Source organism: Marmota marmota, unplaced genomic scaffold, assembly GCF_001458135.2.
Source record: "Marmota marmota marmota unplaced genomic scaffold, marMar, whole genome shotgun sequence".
Lineage (NCBI taxonomy): Eukaryota > Metazoa > Chordata > Mammalia > Rodentia > Sciuridae > Marmota > Marmota marmota.
Window position 1 is genome coordinate 1,748,303 of NW_026000048.1, and position 26,729 is coordinate 1,775,031.

Genomic DNA, 26,729 nt, shown 5'->3' on the forward strand with positions numbered 1-26,729 from the left:
ATGACACCCAACTCTGTGCAATTAATAGATTGAAAAATCTACTCATCTCTCTGTTTGGATTTGGCTGAGCTTGCTCTTTGCCCCATTAGTAAATCATTCTTTTATATCAAAGGAGCAAGTATGGAACACCTGGTCTAGTCCATGAGAAGTCCTTTCTGTGCACCAGTGATGACTGACAAGGTCTCCTCACTGGTGTTCAAACCAGAAATAATGAGAGCACAAAGTCACAACTCATAAATGATTCATGTTCTAAATATTTTAAGTGGCAGTGCTTTCTCTGCCTGTAAGCAAGTTTGATATTCTCATTTGTGTCCTCTGCTCTGTGCTGTTTTCAAGAAGGCAGATATGGGATCATCCTTGAAACAGTTCAGATGGAAACTCTCGCAGGACCTGGAATTCTCCTCTCCCTGACTTGAGACCTCTGTTAACCTCATAATGCTTCCTCATCTTTTCTTGACCCAGCTGTGTGAGTTACTGTGGGATCAAATCCAGTTAGTGACTTAAAACACTTTTCCTTGGTTAATGGCCCCCAAAGCCCCATCCCTGAACATTGCTGCATTAGGGACCAAGCCTTCAATACACAAGCCTTCAGGGGACACTTCAGGCCTAAGCATGATCCTCAGGTATTTATAATAGCGACATGACGCTGACCAGTGGACCACATTAAGCCTTGAGAGCTTGGATTTCCTGGGTGTGAATTCCCCCCAAGTTCCAATGAAGAGGTGTCCGAAGAAGCCCACTTACCCTCGCCACTTCCCACAGAGCAGTTCTCTCAGCATCAGTTCATGTGGATGGAAAAAACCTTGGGAATTTCAATACAGGGTCTACTAGATCAGAAAGGAGTAGAAACCATGACCCCAGGGTCCATGTTTGAGAGTCCACAAGTACTTCAAAGGGTGACAGCTTTCCCCTGTTTCATATCTGTTTATAAAAACCCGAACCCTTCTGAGTATTTTTATTTAATAAAGCACTTTGATTTTCTGAAGCTCCTGTCCTTCCTCTCTTCTTCCTTAACTCCCTCTCTCTTTCTCTGTATCTCTTCCCTTCCCTTCCTCCCTCTTTCCTTCCACAGCATGCTTAACCAGACCTTTAGAACCGATGCATCTTCCTATGGCGAAGGTGAATGTTTTTTGCTTGTTAAAGAAGATAACACAGTTTAACACCCCAAAACATTGCCTGGGTTCTTAGGTAACCAGCAGTAGCAGGGTCTTTTCTTAATTTTTTTTTCTTTCACCAATGAACTCAGTATTTTGTTTCCACTAAACTATAGAAAAGATCTAGAATAAAGAGAATAGAATAAAGAGAGGTCAGTTTTATCACCTTGAGATACAGTGTTGGATTTTCTTTGCTCAGTGAAGGCTTTTGGGCAATTAGATTGCAGCTAAAATCGAATGCTCAGTTATGAGCTAATGATCAGAAAAATGCAGAAGTGTCTGAGGGGCTTTGATAGTAGTATCTGATCTCCAAAGAGTGCAGCAAAAGAATTTTCTTCTTTCCTTTTTAAAATGCACTTGTGTCTAAACACTGCCTTAAGAGAAGGAATAAATTAAAACATTTTATGAGGACTTAGCTGGTGGTCAGGGCTCTCTCTCCTCTCTAGGGTTAATTTAGCTTTGAGGGCTTTTATTGGCATCTCATAAATTATTCTAGACTAAACTATTTGTCTTTAAATGAGCTGTGAATGGAGTTGGGGTGGGACAGATGTCCAGTTGGGGACTGACATTCTTTCCCTTTATCTTAAGGAAAGGTGTTTGGTATAAATGGGACAGCATTCAAGCGACACCAGGGTCTGCCACAGCATTGTACGATTTATCCTGCATTTTGTAGTCTGAACCTAATGGTTGCAACCAAAGATTTAAAATCAGTTGCCCCTCAGCACTTCGAAATGTCCCAAGATGTTGGCTTCTGTGAATCTTAATGTGCCTGCACAGATCCATGGAGATGTGTCATCTACTTCATATTTTCTTTGTATCTACTTAGCAGTTACTAAGATCAATTCCTGGAAACCCAGTTGATAATTTACCATCTTTCACATGGTGTGAAGCTTCTGTTAGGGGATTTTTTTTTTTTTTGGTCTGGTACCTTTGTTTCGGTTTATCTTCCTCAGGCTCGACTGACTATAAATAAAAATATTCTGCTTTTAATTTCAAGATTGAGGTGATTGCTAGTCATTCAGAGAAGAAAATGGAAAGGAAGGTTTTGAGATGTTGGGGAGTAAACTACTTTATCTGGATTCTTCTAGGTGCTGATGAAGGTGAGCAGACACAAACACTAGACATATGATGAAAACAGGCTTCAACTGTACTTAAACTGTTATGCTTTGTCAAGTGCAATGGGAAAATAGCATTTACATATCAGCTTTATCTGGTTCAGCACAGCAACAGGATTCTTGACTCAAGCTGGAAGCATTGAGAGTATGGTGCAGAGACGAACTACCTCGTGTGCGCAGGGTAGGTCCAGGGCAAATGCACCCAGCAAACCACACTCTTCACTTCAGAACTTGCAAAAATGAGTGACTCTTGTTCAATGAATTGTTCCTTTCATATTTCCTCCAATAAGACCTGACTGGTGGTTACCCAGAGTGTTTAACATTCTCAGCAATTACACTGAAACGTTTTAGTGAATTTCAACTTGACCAGGCTGTTTTTCAGAGGTGTGTATTATTTTCCAGGACACTTAAAAATCCAGAGAATTCATGGAATGATGAAAGCTTCACATTAGCAAAAATAGGAAATATTATTTGTGAAAACCAGAGCTTCTAAATATGTTTTGCAGGCCAGGCTAGCAAAACAGAGGTTTAAACATAATCTCCTGGAAATGTATACTAGAAAACTCTTTTTTTTCCTATTTGTTTAATAAACTTGGAAAAATAATTTTATACATAAAGAACATGCATTGTTATCCCCAAATCCTGATGTATGTGTCTAAAGGAGACCAGAGGCCACAAAGGATCAGGACTCCACAACTCACATCTTAGTTCTGCCCTTCCTCCTACTGTTATGACTTTAGGAAAGCTACTTAGCCTCTTGGTTTTATTGTCTATAGTTCTTCAAAGTGACAGCAAAAAGCCCTGTTTTTCCCACTTCCCAGGGTTGTGTCAATCAAATTGATTGACGTGTGTGAAAATACTATCACAATGATAAATGTGCACATCAAATAAAGTTACCATCACCAATGACTCCTTCAAGAACCACTTTCTCATGGAAATACTGGACTTTCTTCACAAAGCTGTTCCTTGACCGCGGAGCCCACTAATGCTGTCCAGTGTCAGTGCAAGAGTGTGAACAACAACTGTGTTTTCTTCTCCCTTTCTGGAACCCATTGAAATGAAACATCCCCAAAAGGGAATAAATCTGAAATATGGTGTGATCAGGAGATGGCTGGAGAGCTTCTCAGAGTCTCCTAGAAGATGTAAAATGGGTGGGAGTTTGCAGAGGCTGAAATGGAGAGAACAGCTCCAAGTATCAGCTGCCGGGAAGAGGAAGCTCCGTCTCTGAGGCTGAACCTAGGGAGCTTCAGGCTCAGAGTCTGCAGGTCCTCAAGCCAGGAGCAAGTGCAGACCCGAAAGCGGGATGCATTGAATGATGCTCTAGCATATGGTGGCCCCCATTGGCCAAATGCTCCTTGGAGAGGACACCTGAGAATTGAAGCTTTCTCTTAGGATGAGAAATGAAGAATCTCATGGTTAAGGAATGGAAGGAACTGCCTGAGAAAAGTGAGGGGACTTGATGGAAGGATTGTCTCACAGAGCAGAACATTCCTCATTTGGTGACAACAGGCTCACTGCCACTCACCCAGCTTGAGGGGGCAGCAGCTGACCAGACCTGGGATGCCAGCCAGTCTTTTCATGTGGCCGGGCCTGCTGGGAAACTTGGTCCACCTGCACAAAGGCAGAGGAAACTTGTGCCTGGGGTCTAGGACCATTGATAGGATATTTTATTCACAAGTACAAATATTCAGACAAAAACCATAAGCAGGATAAAAGAGCAAGACTGAAGATAAGAAAGAGCCATGAGTCCCAGAGGAGTCACACCAATCAGAGGACAGAAGAGAACTTAGACGTTTGCTGGTGAGTCTCCCCAGAGAAATGCATAAAGACATCACATCTACAAAACAAGAAGAGTAATCCTTGAAAAAGGAGGACCCTGAGATTAAGGAGAGTCTTGAATAAAAAAATAGACTGCAAGAATTAGGGGGTACAATGGAAGATCTTTATGATAAATTAAGAAATCTATGGGGCTGGGGATGTGGCTCAAGCGGTAGCATGCTCGCCTGGCATGCGTGTGGCCCGGGTTCGATCCTCAGCACCACATACAAACAAAGATGTTGTGTCCGCCGAAAACTAAAAAATAAATATTAAAAATTCTCTCTCTCTCTCAAAAAAAAAAAAAAAAAAAAAAAAAAAGAAAGAAATCTGCAAAAACAAAAGACCAAAGAGATGGAAAGTAAAAAAGGGAAAAGATGATTAGTTGATTAGTTCAGAATATTGAAAATTCAACAAAAATGTGTATGAAGGAATGAATTCGTCAAAGAACTGATACAAGAAAAAAATACACAAGCAGCTTGAATATGTCAGGGAAGATGAAAGGCTGATACCCACGTGTATTCTTAGGAAACTACAAAATGCCCAAGTTTTAAAAAAAAGACCTTTCCTTCCTTGGTGGGTGCTGGTCCCTGCAAAGAGTCAGATCTGTAATGTTTCTCAACAGATTTATTAGATAAGAGACAATGGAAAAAAAAACACTTCAAAATACTGAGAGAAAATAATTTTGAGCTTAAAATTTCTCATGTGGAGCAACTATTAAGGTAGTATGAGAACCAGTTCAAGGCATCTTGAAGCATGTGATTATTCCTCAAATTCATCTCCTATTCACTTTTTAAAAGGACTCCCCCACTCTACCCCCCAAGGGTACAATGACACAAGGAAGAAAAAAAAAACAGAAGAGAAGAAGGACATTGAAGAAGACAGTGGGTCTAGACTAGAAGCAGATGTCATAGCTCCTACGGGCAGACGTTTCTGAGGGATTAGTCAGGGACAGAAGTAGGTCCCATCCACAGAAACTATGATTCAGGGACTAAATGACTTGGCAAACAGGTAAAAGGCATATATATAAATTATATGCCTTTTTTTTTCCCCAGTAAGAAAAAAGAAAATGCAATATTCTGGGTGGTGTGCATGTCACCACATACAATGTTATCATTGACAAAACGGAACAGTTTTGGCTTAGACCAGTGCATTGTATTTATAAAGTAATGTTCACCTTTTGAACATTTTATACACTTTGTCTTTCTCAACAAGTGACACTGGGAGGAAGCTTTGCTGTTCCATTTTACTAAGAGGCCTGAACTGGAAAGACTGAATCATTAACATGCCCTGTGCCACGGCTAAGACAGGGTCCTGAGCGCTCTGCTCCTGCTCCAATGTTCTCGCTCATTGGAGAGGCCCCACGGGGGTCTAGAATGACAGGAAACACGTGCCAACCATCTGATTTTTAAAACTGATTTTGCATATCTTTGGACACGGTAGATACATGTTCTTTTCAGTCCTGGCCTCTGCCTGTGCTGCAGGGTCATGTGTGAGTGTTGAACGACCCAAGTCATTTTTTAGCAGTCCATTAAAACTCAGGTAAAACTTTGGAAATAAAAATAGTTAATTTGAATAACCAGCTGGTTAATGACTACAGGTTAGTACTTTGATATTTCCACGAATCTGATTAATTTTCCTGACCTTATTAAAGAGCTGACCTCCCTGGACTGGTCAGTCTTGTTTTCTAGAATGGAATTCCATCTCTGGGATCAGTTTGGGTTGGAGACTTGACAGAAAGGAGGAAATTCCTGGGCAGGTTTACACCCCAGCAAGAGGGCAGATTCTCTGCGATGTGACCCTGTGTCTCTGTGCATTCCTCCATGTCTCCCCATGTCCCCCTGTGTCCTCTGGTGTCCCCTGTGTCCCGTGTCCCCGTGTATCACTCTGTGTCCCTCTGCGTCTTCTGCATCCTCCTAGGTCCCCTCTGCCTCCCCTGTTCCTGTGTCTCTCCCTGAATCTCCCCCATATCTTCTCTGTTTCCCCCATATCCTCTGTGACCCCTGCTTTTGGTCTCCGTTCCCCTGTGTCCCCTCCCCCTGTGTTCTCTCTATGTCCTCCTTGTGTCCCTCTATGTCCCATCTGTGTTACTCTTTGTCTCCTCCACAGCCCCTTGTGTCTTTTCTGTGTCCCTTATTCCCTAGTGTCCCCCTTTGTCCCTCTAAGTCCCCTCTTGGTTTCCTGCTCCATGGTGTCCTCGTATGTCCCCTCCTTTCCCCTTTCCCTTCTTCTATTCGCCCACCATGGACTGATGCATGGAGTCTGCATTCAGACAGGCCTATAGATGCCATAGCCATGGGAAACAGACACCTTGACAATTGACATCCTTCTGAAAGGTCACCTCCACCTCCCTTGTCCAAGTGGGTTCCACCTCCTTGCCCTGGAGCCAAGACCTATGGTGACACACGTGATCTGCACAAGGGGAAGCATCAGGTCCTGGCTGTGGGCACTTTGGGGCTGACAGGGATGGGCCAACTCCTTACCTATCAGCTTCAGGTGACTTTTTTGGTGGCCTGGTCTGGCCTCAGACTCCAGCTTTTACAAATACAGCATCATTCTTGAAAATGGGGACATGCCTAATGGGACAGATCAGCCAAGGCCTTGACAGCCAAGGGACTGACAGGAGCTCATGCAGATGGGCCCTGGCAGGTGAGTTGTGCCACTACTGCCCGTGGGGTGCTGCTGGTAAGTGCTGGCCCCTGATTTCTTGGTTCCATATTGTCTTTCTTGCCATATCTCTGTGGGTACAGGGGATCTGCTGGCCCCCAAGTCAGGAAAACTCGAACACTCCTTTCTTTGAAGAAGAAAATCTCCACAGGGAGAGGAAGAGGTGGTTACCTTTGGTCATGACGATGCCTGCTAGTGCTTTGTGGCGGGCATGCACAGATGTCAGGCCAACCGTCAGCTCACGGAACTTCTGCGTGACCAGCTGGGACACGGAGTCGGCGAATTCCTGAAAGACACAAGCACCAGGGCTCTTTGATGTGTGAGCAGAAGCAGCTGGTGGACAACTGCTCTGTGTCCTTTCCTTCTTAGCCTTGTCCCCATGCAGGCATCCGGGATGCCCCTCACAGAGCACCTCCTACTGTCACATGCATGTGACTGCTGTCTGTATGGCTTTGCCCAATGGCCTTAGGAAGGAGTTGATTGTGATTAACCCCCAGTGACACCCATGGCAGAAATCCAGACCTGTGCCTGGTCAAGAGACTTCAGCATGGGAATGGTGCTCAATTCCTTCCCCCCCATCTCCTGTCTCAGAGCAGTAGTCTTTCAGGTAGACATTGATTGAAAGCATCCTGATAGGGGAGGGAGGATTTGCACATGTTGGACAACTGGCCACCACTTTCTTCTCAGTATCACAGAACCAGTTTTTAACTAGTGGGCACATCTCACAGGGTACTCTCCAGGCTGAACAGCTCTTTGCAGCTCACGTCCCAATGTCTTCTCTCACCTTCCTGCAAATGTACACATGAACACACAGACCACACATTGCACACAGCATGTGCATATACACAAAACGTGTGTACATACAAGTAAGTATATGCATGCACCCATAATACACAATGCATGTACACGGGTGTGCATATGTAGATACGGGTACATGCATGTATACACATAGATGCACACACACAAGCACACACACACAAATGCACACACAGAAGTGTACACACCAAGCTGGAATCTCCCCTACTGAGCTGTCCTAAAGCCAGCCCACATCTCTGTAAAAGCAGTGCATGAATGGCAACAAAGCTGCACAGCCCAGAAAGCGTGGCTTTGTGGTCACCCTTCCTCCAACCACTCCAGGTCCTGTGATTAAAACATCACCTTTGCCTAAATGTGGGGTCCCATGACTTGTCACTGGGGATAACATGAGCGGCGTGACTGTCACAGGCTTTGGAGCAGGGAAACCTGCTAGGAGTCTAGGTTCTGTAACCTCTAAGCTTGGGCAAGTCATTCAAAACCCCCTGAGCCCCGTTTTTTATTTCCATCTGATAGTGTTTTTGTGAGGAGTGAATGAATCGGTTCTCCCTAAATGCTTAGCTCAGTGCCGCACACTTGGCAGGTGCTAAAAATGATGCTTGTAACTATTACTTTTATCATGTATTTTCCCTCAGTCTTTGCTGCATTGACAAAACCATTATGTGGCCAAATCAAACCATCAGTGTATCCATAAGGTGGGTAAGCAGTTCATTTTGGGGGATGGCTGGGTTTTCATATTTCTAAAAGGTATATTTTGATATTGTACAAGGCATGAAAGCAGATATATACAGATTTCTGATATAAAAAGATAAGAGAGATAAAGAGTTTTTTAAAATCCCATTTTATGCAATAAAACATATCCATGTGAAAATAGTGCTACCACCTGCTGCAAAAATAATCTGATGCTTCTTCCCCTCCCAAGTCCTCAGTAGGCAGTAAAGGTGGGCAGCAGAGAGGGAGGGCCTGTGCTGTCTCTTCTGGATGCATCCTCTGGGATTCTTGGGCCTTTCCCTGAACTACTGTAGCTGTGCTGGTGAGTGCTTGTTGCTTTTCAAATGCACCTTAAGTAAATATGGAAACCCTATGTAGGACAGATGCCACACAAACTGTGTTTGATGCTGGGAGGAGAGGAAAGAGAGCAAGCCCTGGCTTTTTGGGCACCACTGTGTACTTGAGATCTCCCTGGCTGCTCCTCCCACCCAGGCTTTTTGGTGTGAAGCCACAGAGACATGAAATTGTAGAGACTTGGAGGTTGCTTTAGGTTGTTCTTTTATGTCCTGAAAATTGAGGTCCAGAGAGGACAGTCTATGTTCCCCAGATACCCTGTGTGCTGGGTCCTGGAGCCACTGGGAAAATCTGGACAACAGGGATTTATTCTCTCACAGCTTTGGAGGCTGAAGCCCAAGATCAGGTCAGCAGGGCCCACTCTCTCCCAAGGCAGCAGGACAGGATCCCTCCTGTCTCTTCCAGTTTCTGGTGGCTCCGGGAATTCCTGGGCTTTGGGCCACATTGCTCCAATTTCTGCTGGTCTTCCTGTGATCTTCTCCCCTATGTGTGTGTCTTTTCCTTTTCATTTCTTATAAATACACTTATCAAAGCACTTAGGACCTACCCGGGTAATCCAGGATGAGCCCATCTCAAAATTCTTAACATGGTTACACCTGCAAAGACCTGTTTTCCAAATATGGTCACTGTCATCAGATCCAATGTGTCTTTTGGGGGCTGCCCCCTGCATCTTGTCCTTCTACTTCATACTGTAAAAGAGGGGCTGTTTTTCACAGAGGCATGAATTTGGTTAATTTCCACTTCTTGGTTTGGAGGAAACTAATTCTTAATTTGAATGAGAAGAGGAAAGTGTTGATCTGTTTTCCTTGGGTGTCCAGATCACAGCGTTGTGGTCAGGGATGAATGTCCACAGGGCCAGTCAGTAGACAAGAGTCTCATAATTGTCCCTGGGCCTCACCAAGAAGGGGCCTCCTCCATCTAAATGGTGCTTTCAATTATTTTTTACAAAATCAAGTTTCTCCATGTCCAAGGGTGATGAGAATGTCCAACGGTACTGTGTGTCTGCTGGATAGGGCTCCCTAAGGCCCTCAGAATAAGCTGTCCCCAAACCACCAAGAAATGTCAGAGAGTATGTGTTAACTGGCTGTGCTCTGGAAACCTAAGGACAGCTCTGCTTAGAGATGGGGAAATACCAAAACAGCAATAGCAGAGACTTACATGTGCCATGCCCAGTGCTGGGTCCTACATATGCATTGCCCCATTTAATCCTCACAAGGGAGGCACTGATATTGTCCTTTTAAATCAGTGAAGCAATGGAGCCAAATTACATGGCCCGAATGTGGCAGACACAGAACTTAAACCCAACAGATTTGACTCAGACCCTTCATGCTGACATGGTGACTAGATCGTACTGAGGAAAAGCGGGACTCTCTGGAGACCCCTCAAGTGCTTAGTTTCCTCTGGGTTTGGATCAGTACCATTGCTAACGAAACATGACTGAATGTGCACTGTCATCCTGAGAAGGGCCACGCTGCACACAGAGGCCCCATGGTCCCTGGACACCCTCCAGGTCTGTATCCCAGGATGCTTTGCACCCATTCTGAACTAATTAGCCCTGAGCCACAGCCATTCTCTAATGGCATCATTTGAGGAAATGCTGAAGCAGAACAAATCACATTTCCTTTTGGATTTCAGCATTTCCACAGATGAGGGCTTTTTGGCTCACTCCACTTGGTAAAGCACATAGGCCAATGGGACTTCAGGTGGGCTGTGCTCTTCAGAGAGTGATAAGGACCTCTGGCGAGCAGAGACAGCCTCAAACTGAGCAAAACAGCGTGGTGACTTTGCTGGTGAGTGTCCCCCAACCCAGCTGTCTCCAGGGGGCCTGGGACGCAGCTGCCAGCTGTAAGACCACGGTGCTGGGTACTGCATGGTGCACACTTGGTCCTGGGAAGGACAGCTCCAGTTGGTGTGACTGCTTCCCTCCAGGGTGGGGCATTCTGTCCTCCTCATACCTGTGTGCACCACTAGTGCCAGACCCTGTTTCTAAATCAGTCAAGTTCACTCCATTTGTCTCTAAAATCCTATCTCAGCTGAAATGTTTCTTACTTTCAGCATTTGGAGGTCCTCTCAGGCTTTTGTAGTCCACTGTGGTTACAGCACTGGAAATGTCCATGCAGGGGTTTATGAATATTTTGTCTCCTATTGTTTTCTAACCATTTCCAGCTTTCATGATACAATCTCAACTTAATGTTGCACTCCTGGTTGGGGACACGGCTCACCTTGGTGTTGCACTTTCTCAGCCCCGCCCTGGCACTGTGAGTGATCCCAGATGACACCAGTCAGGGCACAAAACTGGAATAGAGGGCTGAGTGTGTGAACCCGTGAAATGATCAGGGGTGAACTTTAGACAGGAAGTGACTGTCTAAAGGGCAGAAGTGTCAGGGAAAAAAATCTGGAAAATGTTTTTCATTCATATTCTCAACCTTTCCCCCGCCCCCCCAACATAGTCTTTTTCGGCTCAAATGGCCATAGATTACAGATTGTGTGGCTTTAAACAACAGAAGTTTATTTTCTCACAGTTCCAAAGGCTGACAGCCTCAGATCAAGGTGTTGGCAAGATGGGTCTCATTGCTGTGTGGTCCCACGGCTTCCTTTTTTTGAATGCAACAAGAGCAAGCTTATCAGTATCTGTCTTTTCTTTTAAGGACAACAAAGACCCACTCTGATGATTTCATTTAACTATAGCTACTTCCCTTAGAGGTCTCATCTCCAAAAACAGCCATATTGATGATTAGGGCTCAGCATATGATTTTGGGGGACCCAAACATCCATTCTGTACCACTTTGCCCCTTTCTCCAAGCCATTTTCTTCTTGCATGGCAAAACACATTCATTTCATCAGTCTCAGAAGTTTTAACTTATTCCAGCATTGACATTAAAGTCTCAAGTCCTAAGATTTCATCTAAAGAGTTTGTACATCAGGAATGGGTGAGACTCCCGGTATGAGATTCATCTGGGGGCAAAATTCCCCTCTAGATGTGAACCTGTGAAAGCAAACAAGTTCTATGCTTCCAAAATGCACTGGCATGAGAAACACAGGGAGACACATTCCAGAAGGGAGAAATGTCAAGAAAGAAGGAGGTGGTTTGTCCTAAGAAAGTCTAAGTCCTAGTGGGACCAATTCCATTCAGTTTTAAGGCTTGAGAATAATCCTTTGGCTTGATGCTTTGCCCTTCATGTCCCCTGGGTGACAATGATACCCTAGGCAGAGATAGGGAGAGAGAGGGAGAGGGAGAGGGAGAGGGAGGGAGGGAGTGAGGGAGAGAGAGAGAGAGAGAGAGAGAGAGAGAGAGAGAGAACACTTTCTGACGTCTTTTCTTATAAGGACGCTGACACTATTGGATCAGGGCCCCACCCTCAGGACCTCATTTAACCTGACTACTTCCTTTCTTGGTGCTAAGGTGCTGGTTGACTGACCTCCAAACCCAGGCAGGCTCCAGGAAGATACAAAAAATAATTCCTCCCCTATAATATTTTTCTCTTTATTATTTTGAAACATTTTTTTTCCCCAAGGGGTTCATGACATTTATATTAAGCATATATTTTCAATAATGTTTTAGAAAGGTGAATGTTAAGAAAAAAGGCAAAGATTTCTTTAACTTTTCTTACTTTGGGTGGCGAACTAATTAAAATGTAGAGAGATTTTTAGTTGGTTGGTGAGAATTTATCTCTTTGATATTTAGCTGGTATTCCTTCCCATGACCACCTTCACAAGTCTGGCTCATGGGCTCCAACATGATAGGTCTTCACTTCCTTATTAAGATCATGGTGGAGGCGGGGAGCTCACCTCCATTAATAATCCAGTTTCAAATTTATTCTTATCTGTTGCTGAGCAGTGGCTTCAAATGGGTTGGGCTAGTGTCATATCTACTTCAGGTTTTGCTCTCCTCTTCATCCTTTCAGGACCACCTGGTTGATTTTTTTTTTTAGTTGAGGTCTTGCTGTGTTGCCCAGGCTGGCTCCAAACTCCTGGGCTCAAGTGATCCTCTCACCTTAGCCTCCATAGTAGCTAGCTGGGACTGCAGGTGCACCCCACAATGCCCAGCTCTGCTTGGTTTCTATGTGTAGGTCAGAGGTCTACAACACCTTTGTGTTTATTCAAACACACATATCTTATTGGTAAACTGAGGTCAATTGAAACAGGTTTGGGAGGGATAATTTTAGAGAATTTTTATTTATTGAACTATGACCCTTAGTTTTGCTGGTTTTTCAAAGCTGAAGGAGGAGAGATTATAAATAATCATTATCTATCAGGAAGAAGAACATCTGTTATGTGGTCCCAAGTTTTCTTCTTACTGACTTGCTGGAGTTTTGGAGGAAAAAAATGGCTTTGGAAAGGTCCAGAGAAAGCAAGCTCTGGAGGTTTTCTGTTCTGTACCCTATTTCTTAAAGAAAGCCCCATCCCTTGCCTGCTGTCTTCACAGCACAGCTATTTTAAGTGATTGGCTTTTAATTAAATAACATACATGATTGCAGCTGTATGTAGTTTTTCATAGTTGCATTTGGGTATGTAAATGACATTGTTCTTGATTACATGGGGCTTAGAAGTGAGACAGAAAATTGGAGTTCATATAGAGAGGCATATTCACTTGTCTAATTTCACATTAGGAGCTTGTAATGCTTTAATCACATGGGACTTAATATATACAGTCAATGTTGGTTACTGTAAACCCAACTAATCAGACTTTGCAATAACCTGATTTTCTTCCCCACCTGGCACTTGGTTTATTGTAGAAGGAGCTAAAATGCTCAGAAACAAACTTGTGACTGATTAATTTTATAAATTCAAATTTCAAGGTGTGCTTATAGAGCTGCAGGGAGTTCATTCAATCTCATAGGATTGATAGATGTGTTCAAATTCAGCACCAAACCACTTAACTTCTAGAGTATTTTCTGAGCACATGGGCAAAGTTATGTTGTATTATTACTTTCAAGATGAATGGAAGATACTTTCCCTTGACCTTGAGGACCTAGACACCTCATTATATATTATAAGAAATCTGTACTGTCGTTGAATAGCCTTTCACTCAGTGCCAATGTCTGAGGCTCTGAAGTAGCAATATGATGCTTGTGACCCATGTGTACTGTGTCAGTCTACTTGAACTTTGCACTTGCTTTATACAAGGTAGGCAAACAACCCTACACTGCTCTCTCTACAAAGTTGGAAGGCCAGAACTTTTATAAAGGCTTCTCAGATGTCTGCAACCTTGGTGTTCATTTTTCACCAGACTCCTATAGCACTTAGAAGCTGTACCCTCCCTCCCTTCCTTCCTTCCTTCCTTCCTTCCTTCCTTCCTTCCTTCCTTCCTTCCTTCCTTCCTTCCCCTCTGAGCCACATTCCCAATCCTTTAAAAAATAATTTTAAAAAATTGAAAAAGGGTCTTGGTAAGTTGCTTGGGGTCTGGCTAAGTTGCTGAGGCTGGCTTTGAATTTGTGATCCTCCTGTCTCAGCCTCCTGAGTCACTGGGATTACAGATGTGCAGTACCATGCCTGGCAAGATCTGCACTCTTTCTTGATATAGCTTGTCTGGTCTTTTGCCTGCCTCCTATTTATGTCTATATATGCAAGACAAGTGCTTATGATTTTAATTGAATCTGCGTTGGTTAGTGATAATTACAGTGAATGCCACTGAAGGCTCACTACCTGCCCAACACTTTCCAAATGTTTAAAGTTTCTTTTTTTTTTTTTTTAAATTGATCCTTGAATACTGCTTCATGGTTAGCACTGCCATTATCTATTTTTGTTAGTGATCATGTGGATCAATGTGCAGGTGGAGATGGCCTATGACACATGTGTCCCATGCGGCTCATTAGTGCATCTATGTATATATATATACAGGCCACTTCTGGGTGGGGTTGGAGGTAGGTGTTAGAGTCTGTAAACAAGTCAGGATGGCGCCTGGCATTCTGCCAGAGAAATGTTAAGGTCTGTAAACAAGTCTGGATGGCGCCTGGCATTTTGCCAGAGGGAGTGGTTAAGTAACGCCAGCGAGCCATTAAGTGTGGAGATTCCTTATTGGTTGACTGATGTATCTAGTTTATGCTAATTAAGATAAGCTGTGTGGAATGTATAAATACCTCTGTTGTCCTACAATAAATGGCTCCCTCTCTTGCTGTATCAACGTACACAAGTTGTTCATCACCCCCCTGATTTTTCTGCTGCAGCTGGACTGCGGCAGGTAGGATGGTCAGTGAAGGCTCCCTGGGCTTTGAAGGAATCATATAATCTAAATTTGCAGGAGTAAGAGGAGCAGGAAAATCTAGGGAAGCCATCATCTGAGGAAATGCAAAGGTGGGAAGCCTGCTTCTGGGATCTGGCAAGGGGTAGTTCAGTCTGGCCCAAGGGAGAATCTGTGCAGAGTAAATGATGAGAAAGTGATTGGACAGGCTGCCAGGTCAAAGCACAGCTCCAGATGCCAGGCCATAGGGTTCATCTTTAATGAATCCCTAAGGAACTCTCCCGGGTCCAGATACTCTTATTGGGGACACCCACTCCCCAAGAGAACCAAGCAGTTACTCCTCCCTCATGGAGCTCAGATGTCAACTGGAGGTCAAGGGGCTGTTTACCAAGGGACCCTGCTCCGTGGTGTAACTGAGCTATGTGTGAAAGGGGCCACATGCCCTGGTATCTCATGGGGGCCTGAGTCATTGTTATGTCTGTAGTTTGTGGTCTCCTTTGGAATAAAGTGGGACAGTCACTGCCTGGGAGCGTAATACATCACGCTGTGCATGGGCACAATGCTCTTTCCAGGCTCTTTATTTTCCTAGAGCTCTGCTGGGGACTGTTGGTCATTTTATTCCACCAACGACTGTATTCTCAGGGATGAGTCCTGCCATATGCTTGCAGAAACTAAAGCGTGGGGAGCTTTGGTCATTTGGCCAAAGTTTGAAAGCAATTATGAGTAGTTGAGGCAGAAATGGAGTTGTTGAGGTCTGGGTGTTGAGTTGTGGCTGTCAATCTTAACACACACTATTTGCTGCGCTTAAAGGTCTCAGAACACAAATCTCACAATATGCTATAAATCCTTAGAAATTAAAAGTGAAGCCTGTCTACATAGCTGAGCTTTGGTCCTTGAGTGAAGGGGACCCTCCATGGTCCAGCCCATTTAGTCACTGAGGGGAAGGGCAGAGAGTCTCCCATGGGGAGGTCCCTCTAGACAATCTCAGGGTGACATGGGCTGCCATCCAGACACCCCATCTCCCTCGGTGGACAGGGGAGCTGGGGAGGGGCTGAGAGAGGCTGGACAAAGGATAGTAAGATGACGCTTTGCGATTTAGAAAGCTCTCCACAGGGAAACTCTAAAACCTGCTCCTAAAAGGCTGAAAAATCAACAGAAGAGTCATTCGCAACATAAATTCTTTGTTAAATATGAAAAAGAGGGACATCCAGCTGTACTCATTATTGTTGGTGATTTAGCAATTTAGGAAATGCTTGCTAAAGGGTCTCTTGGTAGCACAGAGGGCTGATGTATCTTCCACAGCCATTCTTGTTCTCCCAGCCAGAGCTTATACTGCTGGGACAGACACCTCCCAGTAAAACCTGACAGAGCAGCTGGCTTCTAACAGGGCTGGAGGGATGTTTGTTGGTCTTGAGATGGGTAGTGGTGGTGGTGGAATCTTGAGGTGATGCCCTGAGCTACCCTTGAAACCCAGAAGAACAGAGATCTGAGATACCAGCCCGGAAGCTATTAATGCACAAATTGGCACAGGTTGGACATTTGGAACAGAAATGGTCATAGGGGAGATGATTTGGCATCTTGTTAAATGATGGTGATAATCAGGTGCTTCCGATTCCAAAGGTTAAGTGAGGAAGCGGCTCCATAGTTACTGAGCTGTGTGTTACCATACTTCATTGAAGAATAAAACAAAATGCTGTGTTCGCTTGTGCTTTGTGTTGCCTGCTGGCCCCGATTACCATGGCAAATTACGGGCATTATTCAAATCAGAAAAATAAACTTTAAATGGGAACATTGCAAGACTCAAACTTGGTGCATTGCTAATACTAATATTTTGAATGGCATAAATAAATAAAATGTGCTCAAATTTGCAACAGCAGTCCTCGGGGTAAAATTGACATTCAGCCAAAGTGGTAGGGATATTAAAATCAATAGATTATAAGGGAGAAAGCCTTTAGTAAATATTTTCCTGTTGAAATCCTGTCTTTGGATTTATCATGCTGAAATATCAAAAAGGTTAGATTTGCATATGGGTGGGGTAAGACTGAATCTGGAAACCAATAGCAGCACATTCTCCACTGTTCCTTTCTCCTTGAACTCTGTTTTGCAGCATATTGGGGTGATGTGGGGGAGGGTGAGAGGGAACTTGGGCTTGCATATAGCAGAGGAAGTGCATGCATGGAGTACAGCTGAGGTTCCAGCCCCAGGCAGGCTGAGTTCCTTGATGACAGCTGGACTGACCTCTAAGTATGAGTGGGTCCCATGTTCCCCCACTGAACGGCCACGTGGACATGGAGCATATCTTCAGTGCTGCTCAATAGACTAGTCCCCCCTCTGGAATAATCCAAGCCTTCTAAACTGGAGAAAGGCTGCTAGAACAATCACCCAGCCAGAGAGCAAGCAGAAGCCTCGGAGATAATCTGAGAAAACGGAAGATGATCTTCCCCGACTTCCATCTTAGTATTCCTCCATGTTTCTGTGGGAATGGCAGTCTTTTTGACTTGGTAAGGAGTCCTGTTTGCTAAAAATTACAACAAATCCTCATTAATTTCAAGATCAGGGATTGGCAAAAATCACTCTCCAATTAAATAATTCAAATGACCTGACTATTCAATTAATCTATATTTCAAATTACCTAGAGACCAATAACAACTTTGGATGAAGGCATGAGAAGTGAAAACCTTTTATCATAGGCATGGTATAGAAGGAAATCCCTCAGTATGGAATCAGAAATGGGTAAGTTCTGCCACCATCTTCTCCCAACTGTGCAACCACCAAGGAGCAATTAGCAACTCTGCATCATTGGGTTCTTCACATCATAATAATGACCTCTGGGTCTGAGATTCTGAATTATGGCAGAGACCTCTGCCTATGGCATTTCCATACAATGTTTCTGGATAATGCATTTTTTTAAAGGGTGGAGAACATGCTATGTTCCCAAAAGACACAACAAAATATGTGTTTTAGAAGCACTGATAGCACCATGATTGATAGGTAACAGCACAGGATTGTATGTGGGTTTTCCAAGGTCTTTTTTGGGGGACTATCCTCATTTGAAGTATCCTGGCTGGGCGTACATGGATTCTGAGGCTAGAAGCTACTATATTTTGACATACTGCAAAATACAGTATAGATGGATCACCAGCATCTCCATCCTACTGGTTCAACCCATCAGTGACTCTTCACACTTCCCACCCAGCAGTGGGCTCTGTGCTCTCTCCTTATTGACTGTGGGGAGTGTCTGGTGCAATGCGATTTGTGAACAGCATCATAAAGTGTGACCCATTAGTGTCTTGTTTGCTTGGGAATCCTTGGAGAAGACTCATGGAGTACAGCTGAGGTTCCAGCCCCAGGCAGGCTGATTTCCTTGATGACAGCTGGACTGACCTCTCCTGCCAGTAAGTGTGAGTGGGTCCCACGTTCCCCCTCTGAACCGCCCCATATAATGTCATGTGGAACAGAGATGAGCCATCCCTGCCCCTAATGGTTTGTAAGTAAAATTCACGATGCTACCTGTAAGCCACTAAGTTTTGGTGCTTCACTCTATGCCGCCGTAACCAACACTGATGTGGTTGAGGTATTCCTATACTCTGAGAGCTTAGACAGCCCAGGGATTTCAAATGGGCACATTGACATCACACTGATCCAGATTTAAATCCTGGCTCAGCTAGTTCTTAATGCTGTGTGATGTCATGAACACCATTTATGCCTTAATTTCCTCATCTCAGAAGCAGAAGTTGTGCCTACATCACCCAGGATTGTTTTAAGGTTGAATGAGACAGTGGGTCTAGTTCCCAGCACTGTGTGCTCAGCATCTAGTACTCAGATATGAACTGTTGTTATTATTATTGTCCAACCTCATGCAAATGTAAAGTTCTTAGGAAAAAATACAGAAACACTCCACACTCATTGGCATTGTTGGCGGAATCAAAGTGTTCTCAGTAGTGATCTGTTCAAAGGCGGCATGTTGAAGTGGCTAAATGGGCAGGGATTTTGAGAAGGCACATGGTCAGCACAGCTTTCCTGAAACATTTGTGTTAAGTGGCTTACTGGAATCTCTGTCCACCCCAGCTGGGTTAACAATGTCTGTCCACACAGCTGCCCATGTGATTCTCCCCCAACAATTGCACTCACAGTGCCGTTCACTTCAGAAGAACCTGAATCATGCTCTGGGCTTTTGACTCGACACGCGCAGACACAGATGCTGGGTATATTTTGAATTCAAAGTCAAACTTCGGGGGAAATTGCATGTATATCAACTGGTTCAGTTAGTCATTTTTTAGTGAAAACGTCAATCAAATTTTTGGTGAAGAAATGCTCATCAATTAAACTCCTTGCTTGCTCTTTTAATGCCTTTAAACAATTTATTTATTTTTAAAACTTGGAAGCCAATATCTCAGGCAGCAACACCTTCAAGCATCAAATAAATGCTATTTGGAGTTGTGCTGTCCCACACTGTTAGTACTTGTGCCCTGATACACTCTCTTCTGACTTAGGTACTCCTTCCTTTTGGATTTCTTAGCTCAGGTCACATTCTTGTGTGACTGTTGACATGTTCATCATCCTCATCAGACTGGAGGCCCAAGGATAAGCACGTGCAATCACAATGTCTGGCAAATGCACAGGGCTTGTTCTGATCAAGACGTGACTGTGCCTCTGGGAGGTTTTCATGTGCGCACGCTTCCTCTGGAGCCCTCCCCTGAAGGGACGTCAGAAGGAACTGACAAGGTGTTTGTCAGAGCTGTCCCTGTGGACAAGCAGCTGTCTCCAAGCTGGCCTGGGGAGAAGCCATCATGGAGATATTATTTCTTAAGCGTTTCTGCTTTTATTTCATCTCTATACTTGTCCCCTGGGGAAAAGAATCAATCAAAGTTTATTGAGCAAGCACTAATGAAATACAGAGATAAATAAGACAAGGTCCTCTCTATAAAAAGGCCTATGATATGGAAGAGGAAACACAAAACAGTTTGTGATCAATGGTAGCTGATGTTTCTCAGAGTTCACTGTATATCAGGTGTTATTCTGAGTTACCACCAGTGAGTGTTATTTCTGTGAATCTCCATTACGATCCTAAGACAGTTGCAATGACTGTATTATTTTATAGATGAACAAGCTGAGACTAAGAAAAATAATATACCTCACCAAGAGCACACAGACGGTGAGTTCTGGTTCCAGGATTCACCCCAGCTCACTCAGACCCCTTGGCGAGTGTCACCTTAGAGATGCTGCGGAGAGAACATTCGGGGAGAGGCCAGGTAGTACTTATGTTCCAGACAAAATGAGCCTGTAGCCTCGTGAATGTAAGGACACTCATGTTGAGCAGAAGTGAGACACTCCAAATCTGCCTCTTGCACAAATTTGGGGTTTAGGACTACTTCCTCCATAGCAGTTTAAGGGGGCCAGTGACCCCTGACTTCCTGAGACAGGCAAGCAAATTCCTACTTCAGGGCCACCTGGGGGCTTCTGCAGATCCAGAAGCCCCGCCCCAGTTGACTGGACCAAGGCTTCTGATGGTGTAGCTCAGAAGATTCTATATACACCAAAGTTTACAGCAATTGTGTAGACATGGAGGGATCTGAAGGAGCTGGGGGGAAGCCAGTGGGGGAGGGTGGGACTATGTTCACAAAAGCCAAAGGGCAGGAAGCCAGTACAGGGCAGGGGCCACTGAGCTGGACAGACAGGGACTTCCTGACAGGTGATTCTATTTCCTGGGAGGAGAAGCAGGAGCCTTCGAGTGAGAGTTTAGTATGTCTTGCTCAATGCCACCCCCATCCTCGGTGTCTCTCAGGGCTAACCACCTGCTCCCTGTGTTGAGGCTCCCTTCTCTGTCCATGGTCAATGCAGGCCTCACCCCACACAACACTCTGGGGCAACAACAGGCCTTTTGATGGGAGATTGAGCTATCCTCACCTGTTGTGGGGATGGTAATGTGTCCCAGCCAACCAGTCCAACCCAGGACCAGAACAGACAGGTTCCCTGCACTCTGGGCCCTCTGATGGATGAGAGGACTCTTGGCCAGGGAACAAGGAGGTCCTTCAGCCCCCATGACAGGCTGGGTTAGAACTGACATGGAATAGGCTGGTGGTTGGTAGCATTTGAAAATTCCAATTTTATAGGCATTAAGGTGCTTTCATCTTGGATTGCTAGTGTGTCTTAATTCTACATAATTGGGAAGGGTAGGGAAAATGAAGAAAATTATGTTTTAAAATTAAAGGACCTGCTTGGAGTTAAGAGGGGAGCACAGTTATGTGAGTAGCTGATGCTTTATGGGTACCAAAGTCTTTGCAATGTCAGGAGCTGACCTGTCCACACTATGTCTGACAAATAGATTCTGCCCTCTGCTTTTTGTGTTTTTTTTTTTGTGTGTGTGTGAATGAGTTGGGCCATTGTCCAGCTCAGCAGCATCTGCAGGGGAGAGAGGAGGGCAGAGAGCAGCTGAAATTCAAGGGTTACTTAAGAAGCAGTGCAGCACAGTGTAGACTCCTCCTCTTGGCAAGAGGCAGAGGCACTGATATTGACACTTGCAGATGCTGCCAGGCCCTGGGGAGGGACATGTACTCGCACCCCTGTTACATGGATGAGGTGATCAACAGAGAAGCCAGCCCACTAACTGGAGTTGGGTTAGTGATTGTGTGGGGGAGGAGGGTTAAAATTCAAATCCCGATATATAAGTCTGAGCATCAACATCTGGCTCTTGACTAGGCTATCAGAAGTGCTTTTCAAGGACTTTTTACTAAAAGAGGATTTCAGACAAGTCTAAGGTAAGAGATCCTGAGTAGATCTTGAAAAAATGAAAGATGAAGGTTGTATGAAAAGATATCTGACCATCTCCCTTTGACAAATTGGCAATGGTTCACAATTTCCTACAATGTTAGATGACCACAAATCTGTTTATATATTTTAATAGTAGTTTCTGCTTTAACAATCAACTTTCAAATTGGAATCCCAGGAAAAACATAGAAAATGAACTAAAAACCACATTGGGAAGATGTAATATTTCTGTTTTTGTTAAATTGGTGCTTTCTGATCAGCTCAGAAAGGCATTTTTTTGAGTCTGGTTTTAATTAGAATCTTTAAATTCTCATTAGCGAGATCGTGTGAAGATGGTAACAGATGAGGCCCTCGGTTTGGGGTTGATTCATGGCTGTTTGCGTTCATCTGGATCCAAGAAGTCATAAACAAGAACTGTTTCAAGGCATCTAGAGGAAAAGATTCCCAGGGGAAAAGTCACTGCTCGGTAAAGAAAGTCATATTTACTTCTCCAGCTTTTGTTAACTTTAAGAGAAGTTTTGCAGTTATTGGCTAAATAATGTTCATATTTGTCTTGCAAAACCGCAGCATGACGTCAATGTTCTACTGGCTTCCAACTGCCACCAAGGAGAGGCTCTCAGCCCTCTTTGTCTCATTACTCTGCCCCCTAATCTGCTTTCTTTTCCCTGAAAATAGCCTCTGGAGAGAAATGAAATAGATTAAAATGGTAAAATAATTCCAAACAATGCATCTGAGGCGCCAATAAAACCTGGGCGGAGCCAGCCTTGCGCTTTCCTGGGAGTCAGCTGCTCATCCGTGGAGCATGCAGCGGGTTAGAGCCCCTGCTCATGCTAAAATAGCCACCGCCCTTGTGATGTTTGTAACCCTGCCCACCCCTGTTCTGTCTTTTTTCAATTGCTCATTTACACATCTGATGCCCTCTTGGAGAGAAGCCATCTGGACTTAGCAAGGGCCAGAATAGATCGCAAAACTCTATAAGAGCACAACAGACACTAGGATGGCAATTTGTAAATCAATGGATGTGTAACTGATGTGATTCTGCAATCTGTGTATGGGGTGAAGGTGGGAGTTCATAACCCACTTGAATCAAAGTGTGGAATATGATATGTCAAGAAATTTGTAATGTTTTGAACAACCCACAATAAAAAATTTAAAAAAAAACAAAAAACAAAACTCTATAAGATTAGAAGAAAAAAAAAAGTATCTCGAAAAACATGGTGGACATAGTCCATCTCAGCGGATGATATTTTAAATTTGTTTAATTTAAATACATATGACAGGAGGATGGCTCCTTCAGGTGCCTTCTGGCGGAGCACGGGGGAAACCTTAGGAGTGAATGATGCCTGGCTTCTATAGATTGACATCTGGTGTTAGGAACCGCAAGGGGAGCGGTGGGAGGGCGAGGACCCAGGACTGTGTGGGAGGAGCCTGGCGCGTGTCTTGCGATGGGTGCCAGACACAGAAAGCACCTCCCAGGCTCTCCGCGAGTTGCCCATCCTCTCCATTATACACGCAGAATGTGATGCCCACCGGGGTGTCTTCCCTGCTCTGCCACCAGCTTCCTCTGAGTTGCTGATCTTACCAACACCACTCAGAAAAAAGAGCTCCGCGGCTGCAGTGTTAGATGTTAGGAGAACTTGAACTTGCTCGGTTTCTGTTTGTTTCCAGCTGGCCTACGAGTGGGGGCAGGGAAGGTGCCCTCTGAATCCCTGATGACCTTTCTCTGGGATATCTGCTTTAAGGGGACTGGCATGTCAGTTTTCCCTGTGCCTCAGTGCAGTATTGCAGTCTGCTGGGTGTGGCTTTGTCTCTGGCAGGAAAGCTGTGTGGGACAGCAGCCCTCAGGAGTTGCCAGCTCTGGCCAAAGACACCTGGGCTTCTGAGCTGAATTGCATTTAGAATCTCCTTTAAGAACCTTTTCTCTACAATAAAAAGAGGAGTTGTGTTTTATGACCCACGTGGTCTTTCAGTTTTCTGACTTTGTCACATGCACTAATGAATGTCCTTTGGAATAGGAGGAAGGATGGAGTCCCCTTGCTCTGATGGTTGCTGCTAAGTCTTCCAGGCTCTCTCTTGTCCCTAAAGACAGACCTGCAAACTGCTCTGTGAAACTGTGCAAAGGGACACAGGCCTGAGATCCTCAAACCCTGAGATCACCACCACCTCCTAGTTCTGCAGAGATGATGCTCCTGTCCCTCTCACAAAGCTGAACTCTCAAGGGCTCCTGCGGGTATCTGCCAGACTGCGTGAGATAGGAGGGTGGTCTGCATCTGCTTCTGGCTGGTGAAGGGCCTGCTCCTTGTCCCTCTCTGCTGCTAGGCAACTGGGATTTGGGTAGAGGCTGCCTTAGGGTGTCCTGTTGGCAGGTGGACACAGTGGTCTTCTTTACACACCAGGGGTCACATAGCCCAATGACCCATTCATCTCTTGTCAATCTCTTAGATAGCCCTTGCCTTATTTCAACTGGTAGCAGGCCAGCACCCATCTTTTTCAGGCCTGCCTTCATTTCAGCCCACATTTTGTCTCTTTTAGATGAACTGAGTCCTACGCAAAGGACCCAGGCATGCCCGAGACTGGACCTAGTTCAGGGATAATTAGTTCAACCTGGAGTTAAGGAATTTTACAGCAGCACAGTGCCAACCAGAGAGGGAAGGCTCTGACCCAGCTGTAGGATTCCGGACTCTCTGAACAGCCTCACAAAGGGGTAGATAATCAAGATGGGTTGCCATGGTAACTGGGTAAGCGCCTGGGACCCATCTTCTAACAGAAATGGATTTGTAGCAGGACATGAACAACACATCCTTCTGGGTTCTGCCCGCATCTCCTCGGCCTCCATCCCCTTTGCTTTCCTCCACCATCAACCACCTCCAGGGCTTCCTTTGCATGACCTTTCTGTGCCCTTCCCACGGAGCAGGTCCGCAATGACCCAGCAACAGAGCCCCTATGCTGACACTGGAGGCCCTGCCCGCATCTGTCTTCACTGACTCGGACTTCCCCTGGCCTTGCGCCTTTCCCTCCAGCCAGCAGCAGGCCCAGGGCCTCGGGGTCTTAGTGTGCTCCTTTTCTCCACTCAGAACTGGAGCAGTTTCCTCCATCTCTGCTTCTGGCGCTTTCCTGGCCAGGCCTGCCTGGGCTTGTCCTTTGTATCTTCAGCCAGTCCTGAGCTACTTCCTTCCAAACCCAAGGGCTTTTCTGTGCTGTGCTTTAGGAAATATGGCCAAGTTGAGTTCTCATGTTAATGTATGTAACTGGTCCTGTGTTTTCCAATCTGTTCAAAAGGGAATTCCAAATTAATTAAGCCCAACTTGAGGACAAGGAACACTATGTTTTTAACCCCCACAGAACACAGGAACAAAGTAGTAGACACAAATATGTATTTGTTGAAGTAGATGTTTAGGAAAACTGACACCAATTACTTTTATGGGATCAATAATCATCGTTGTACTGAGGCCTATTTACCCCCCTTATCTAGACAAAATGCTTTCTTACGAGGCCACCAAGATTAAGATACTTTCTTTCCAAAATTGTCGTATGCAGATATTACTTTTTCCCAGATACATTAGTTAGGTGTCTTGTTCACACCATATCGTGTCAAGAATAATAAGTGTCTTGAATCCATCTCAAGATCTGTCACAAGGAAATCGTGCTGTGTCCTGTATCTACTCCACAGTTCACAACGCAGTGTTGGCTGGTGGCATGGTGCTTTCTAGAAGATCACTCAGGTCTCAGTCTGAGGTTCCACAGCAATTGCTCTTTGTTAGCCTACTTGCCAAGAAGGTCTATAACCCGAGGGCTGCACAATAAGTCACCCAGAGACTGAGGGTCCAGCAGCCAGTTGTCACCTATTCTCCAAAGGAGGCTCCTTGTTATGGGAAGACTGCTGATATCAGAATCCACTGATGCCTCTCTTCCATAGGTTGGGAGAAAAAAACCTTATGTTGCTAAGATACCCAACATTCTACCTCTGAAACCCTTTCAGAAAAGTGCATGTCAGAGAGAGAGAGAGAGAGAGAGAGAGAGAGAGAGAGAGAAAGGGAGAGAGAGAGAGAATATGAAAGATTGAAAGATTTTTAAGCAGCTTTACTTTTATGTGGTCTGTTTCACCCCTTTCCTTCTATTTCTTCTTATGTGTTTAAAAATCTCTTAATAGGTTTTAGCAAGCAAATCTCTGCTTTTGTTGTGAGCATCTCAAATTTTTTCTTTTGCATTTTTAAGGGCACTCCTTGGAAATGCCAGACAAACTATTATACCAGTGGAGGTCTGTCCAGTTTCTGATAAAACCAAAACTAATTTATTTTTTGTTTATACTCTGCTACCTTTGACAAAGCTTCTCTGGAGATGTGTATCTTCATTCTCAACTCCTTTTGTTTGTCATTTTTTTTTTTTGGCTTTGTTTTGCAACTGACAAGGGGAAAAAAAATATCTGACACCAACCTTGGAAGACGGTAATGCATTCAAGACTTTTTTCCCTCTCAGATGTGATAAAAATCTTGCCTAAAACCATGTCTAACCTTTTCAGCAGAAAGTCCAGATGGCTTTGCAGCCTGTATAACAGACTTTACTCACTGATGCTTCTCAGAGTGTCAGCAGGGCAATGTCTTTCTCGCAACATAAATGCAAAACAAAAGACAGCATCTGCGGTTTGGGAAGGGTTGGGGGCATGGAGGGGTGGATGCCTGTGTTGTCTGGGAAAAGGTGCAAACAAAGAAAAACCCAGAGCTGGCTTGGAAGGAAACCTGCCTGAAGTGAGCATTCTACCGAGTAGTTGGTGGGGGGTGCAAAGGGGACAAAAATAGATTTTCCAAGATAAGAGAGAATTTAACTTTTCTACTATTGAAGATGAACTACGGCCAAGATGATGTGTGTTTGCCATATCCCTTCATCAGAATGTTTTTGCAGTTCTATTATGAGAGATTCTGTTTCTAATGTCAACTGGAGGCTGCTGTGTGGAAATTTATCATCAGGAGAGTGTGTGTAAGAATAGAAACCCTGGAAAAATTGAGATGGCAATAGGACCTGGCAGAAGTGACATCATTTGTCACTTATTCTTATTTGTTATCAGAATGAGTAATAATTCCTTATTTCTGCTGCTCACAGCCAGCACATTCCAGCAGAATGAGATCATTTGCAAATAGAGCTGATGGGTCCTTC

General features: G+C 44.5%; 1 protein-coding gene across 2 annotated transcripts in view; it reads right to left on the reverse strand.

Annotated features, from left to right (window-relative positions):
- Window positions 1-26,729, reverse strand: part of Adarb2 (adenosine deaminase RNA specific B2 (inactive)) — a 474,517-nt gene that overhangs the window by 65,599 nt on the left and 382,189 nt on the right. For both annotated transcript variants that reach the window (XR_007351071.1, XM_015495145.2), the window contains exon 4: window positions 6,923-7,037. Coding sequence is in view for 1 of the 2 variants with exons in the window: in XM_015495145.2 (XP_015350631.1) it covers window positions 6,923-7,037 (115 nt within the window). In the remaining variant the exon portion in view is untranslated. The remainder of the gene's footprint in view (window positions 1-6,922; window positions 7,038-26,729) is intronic.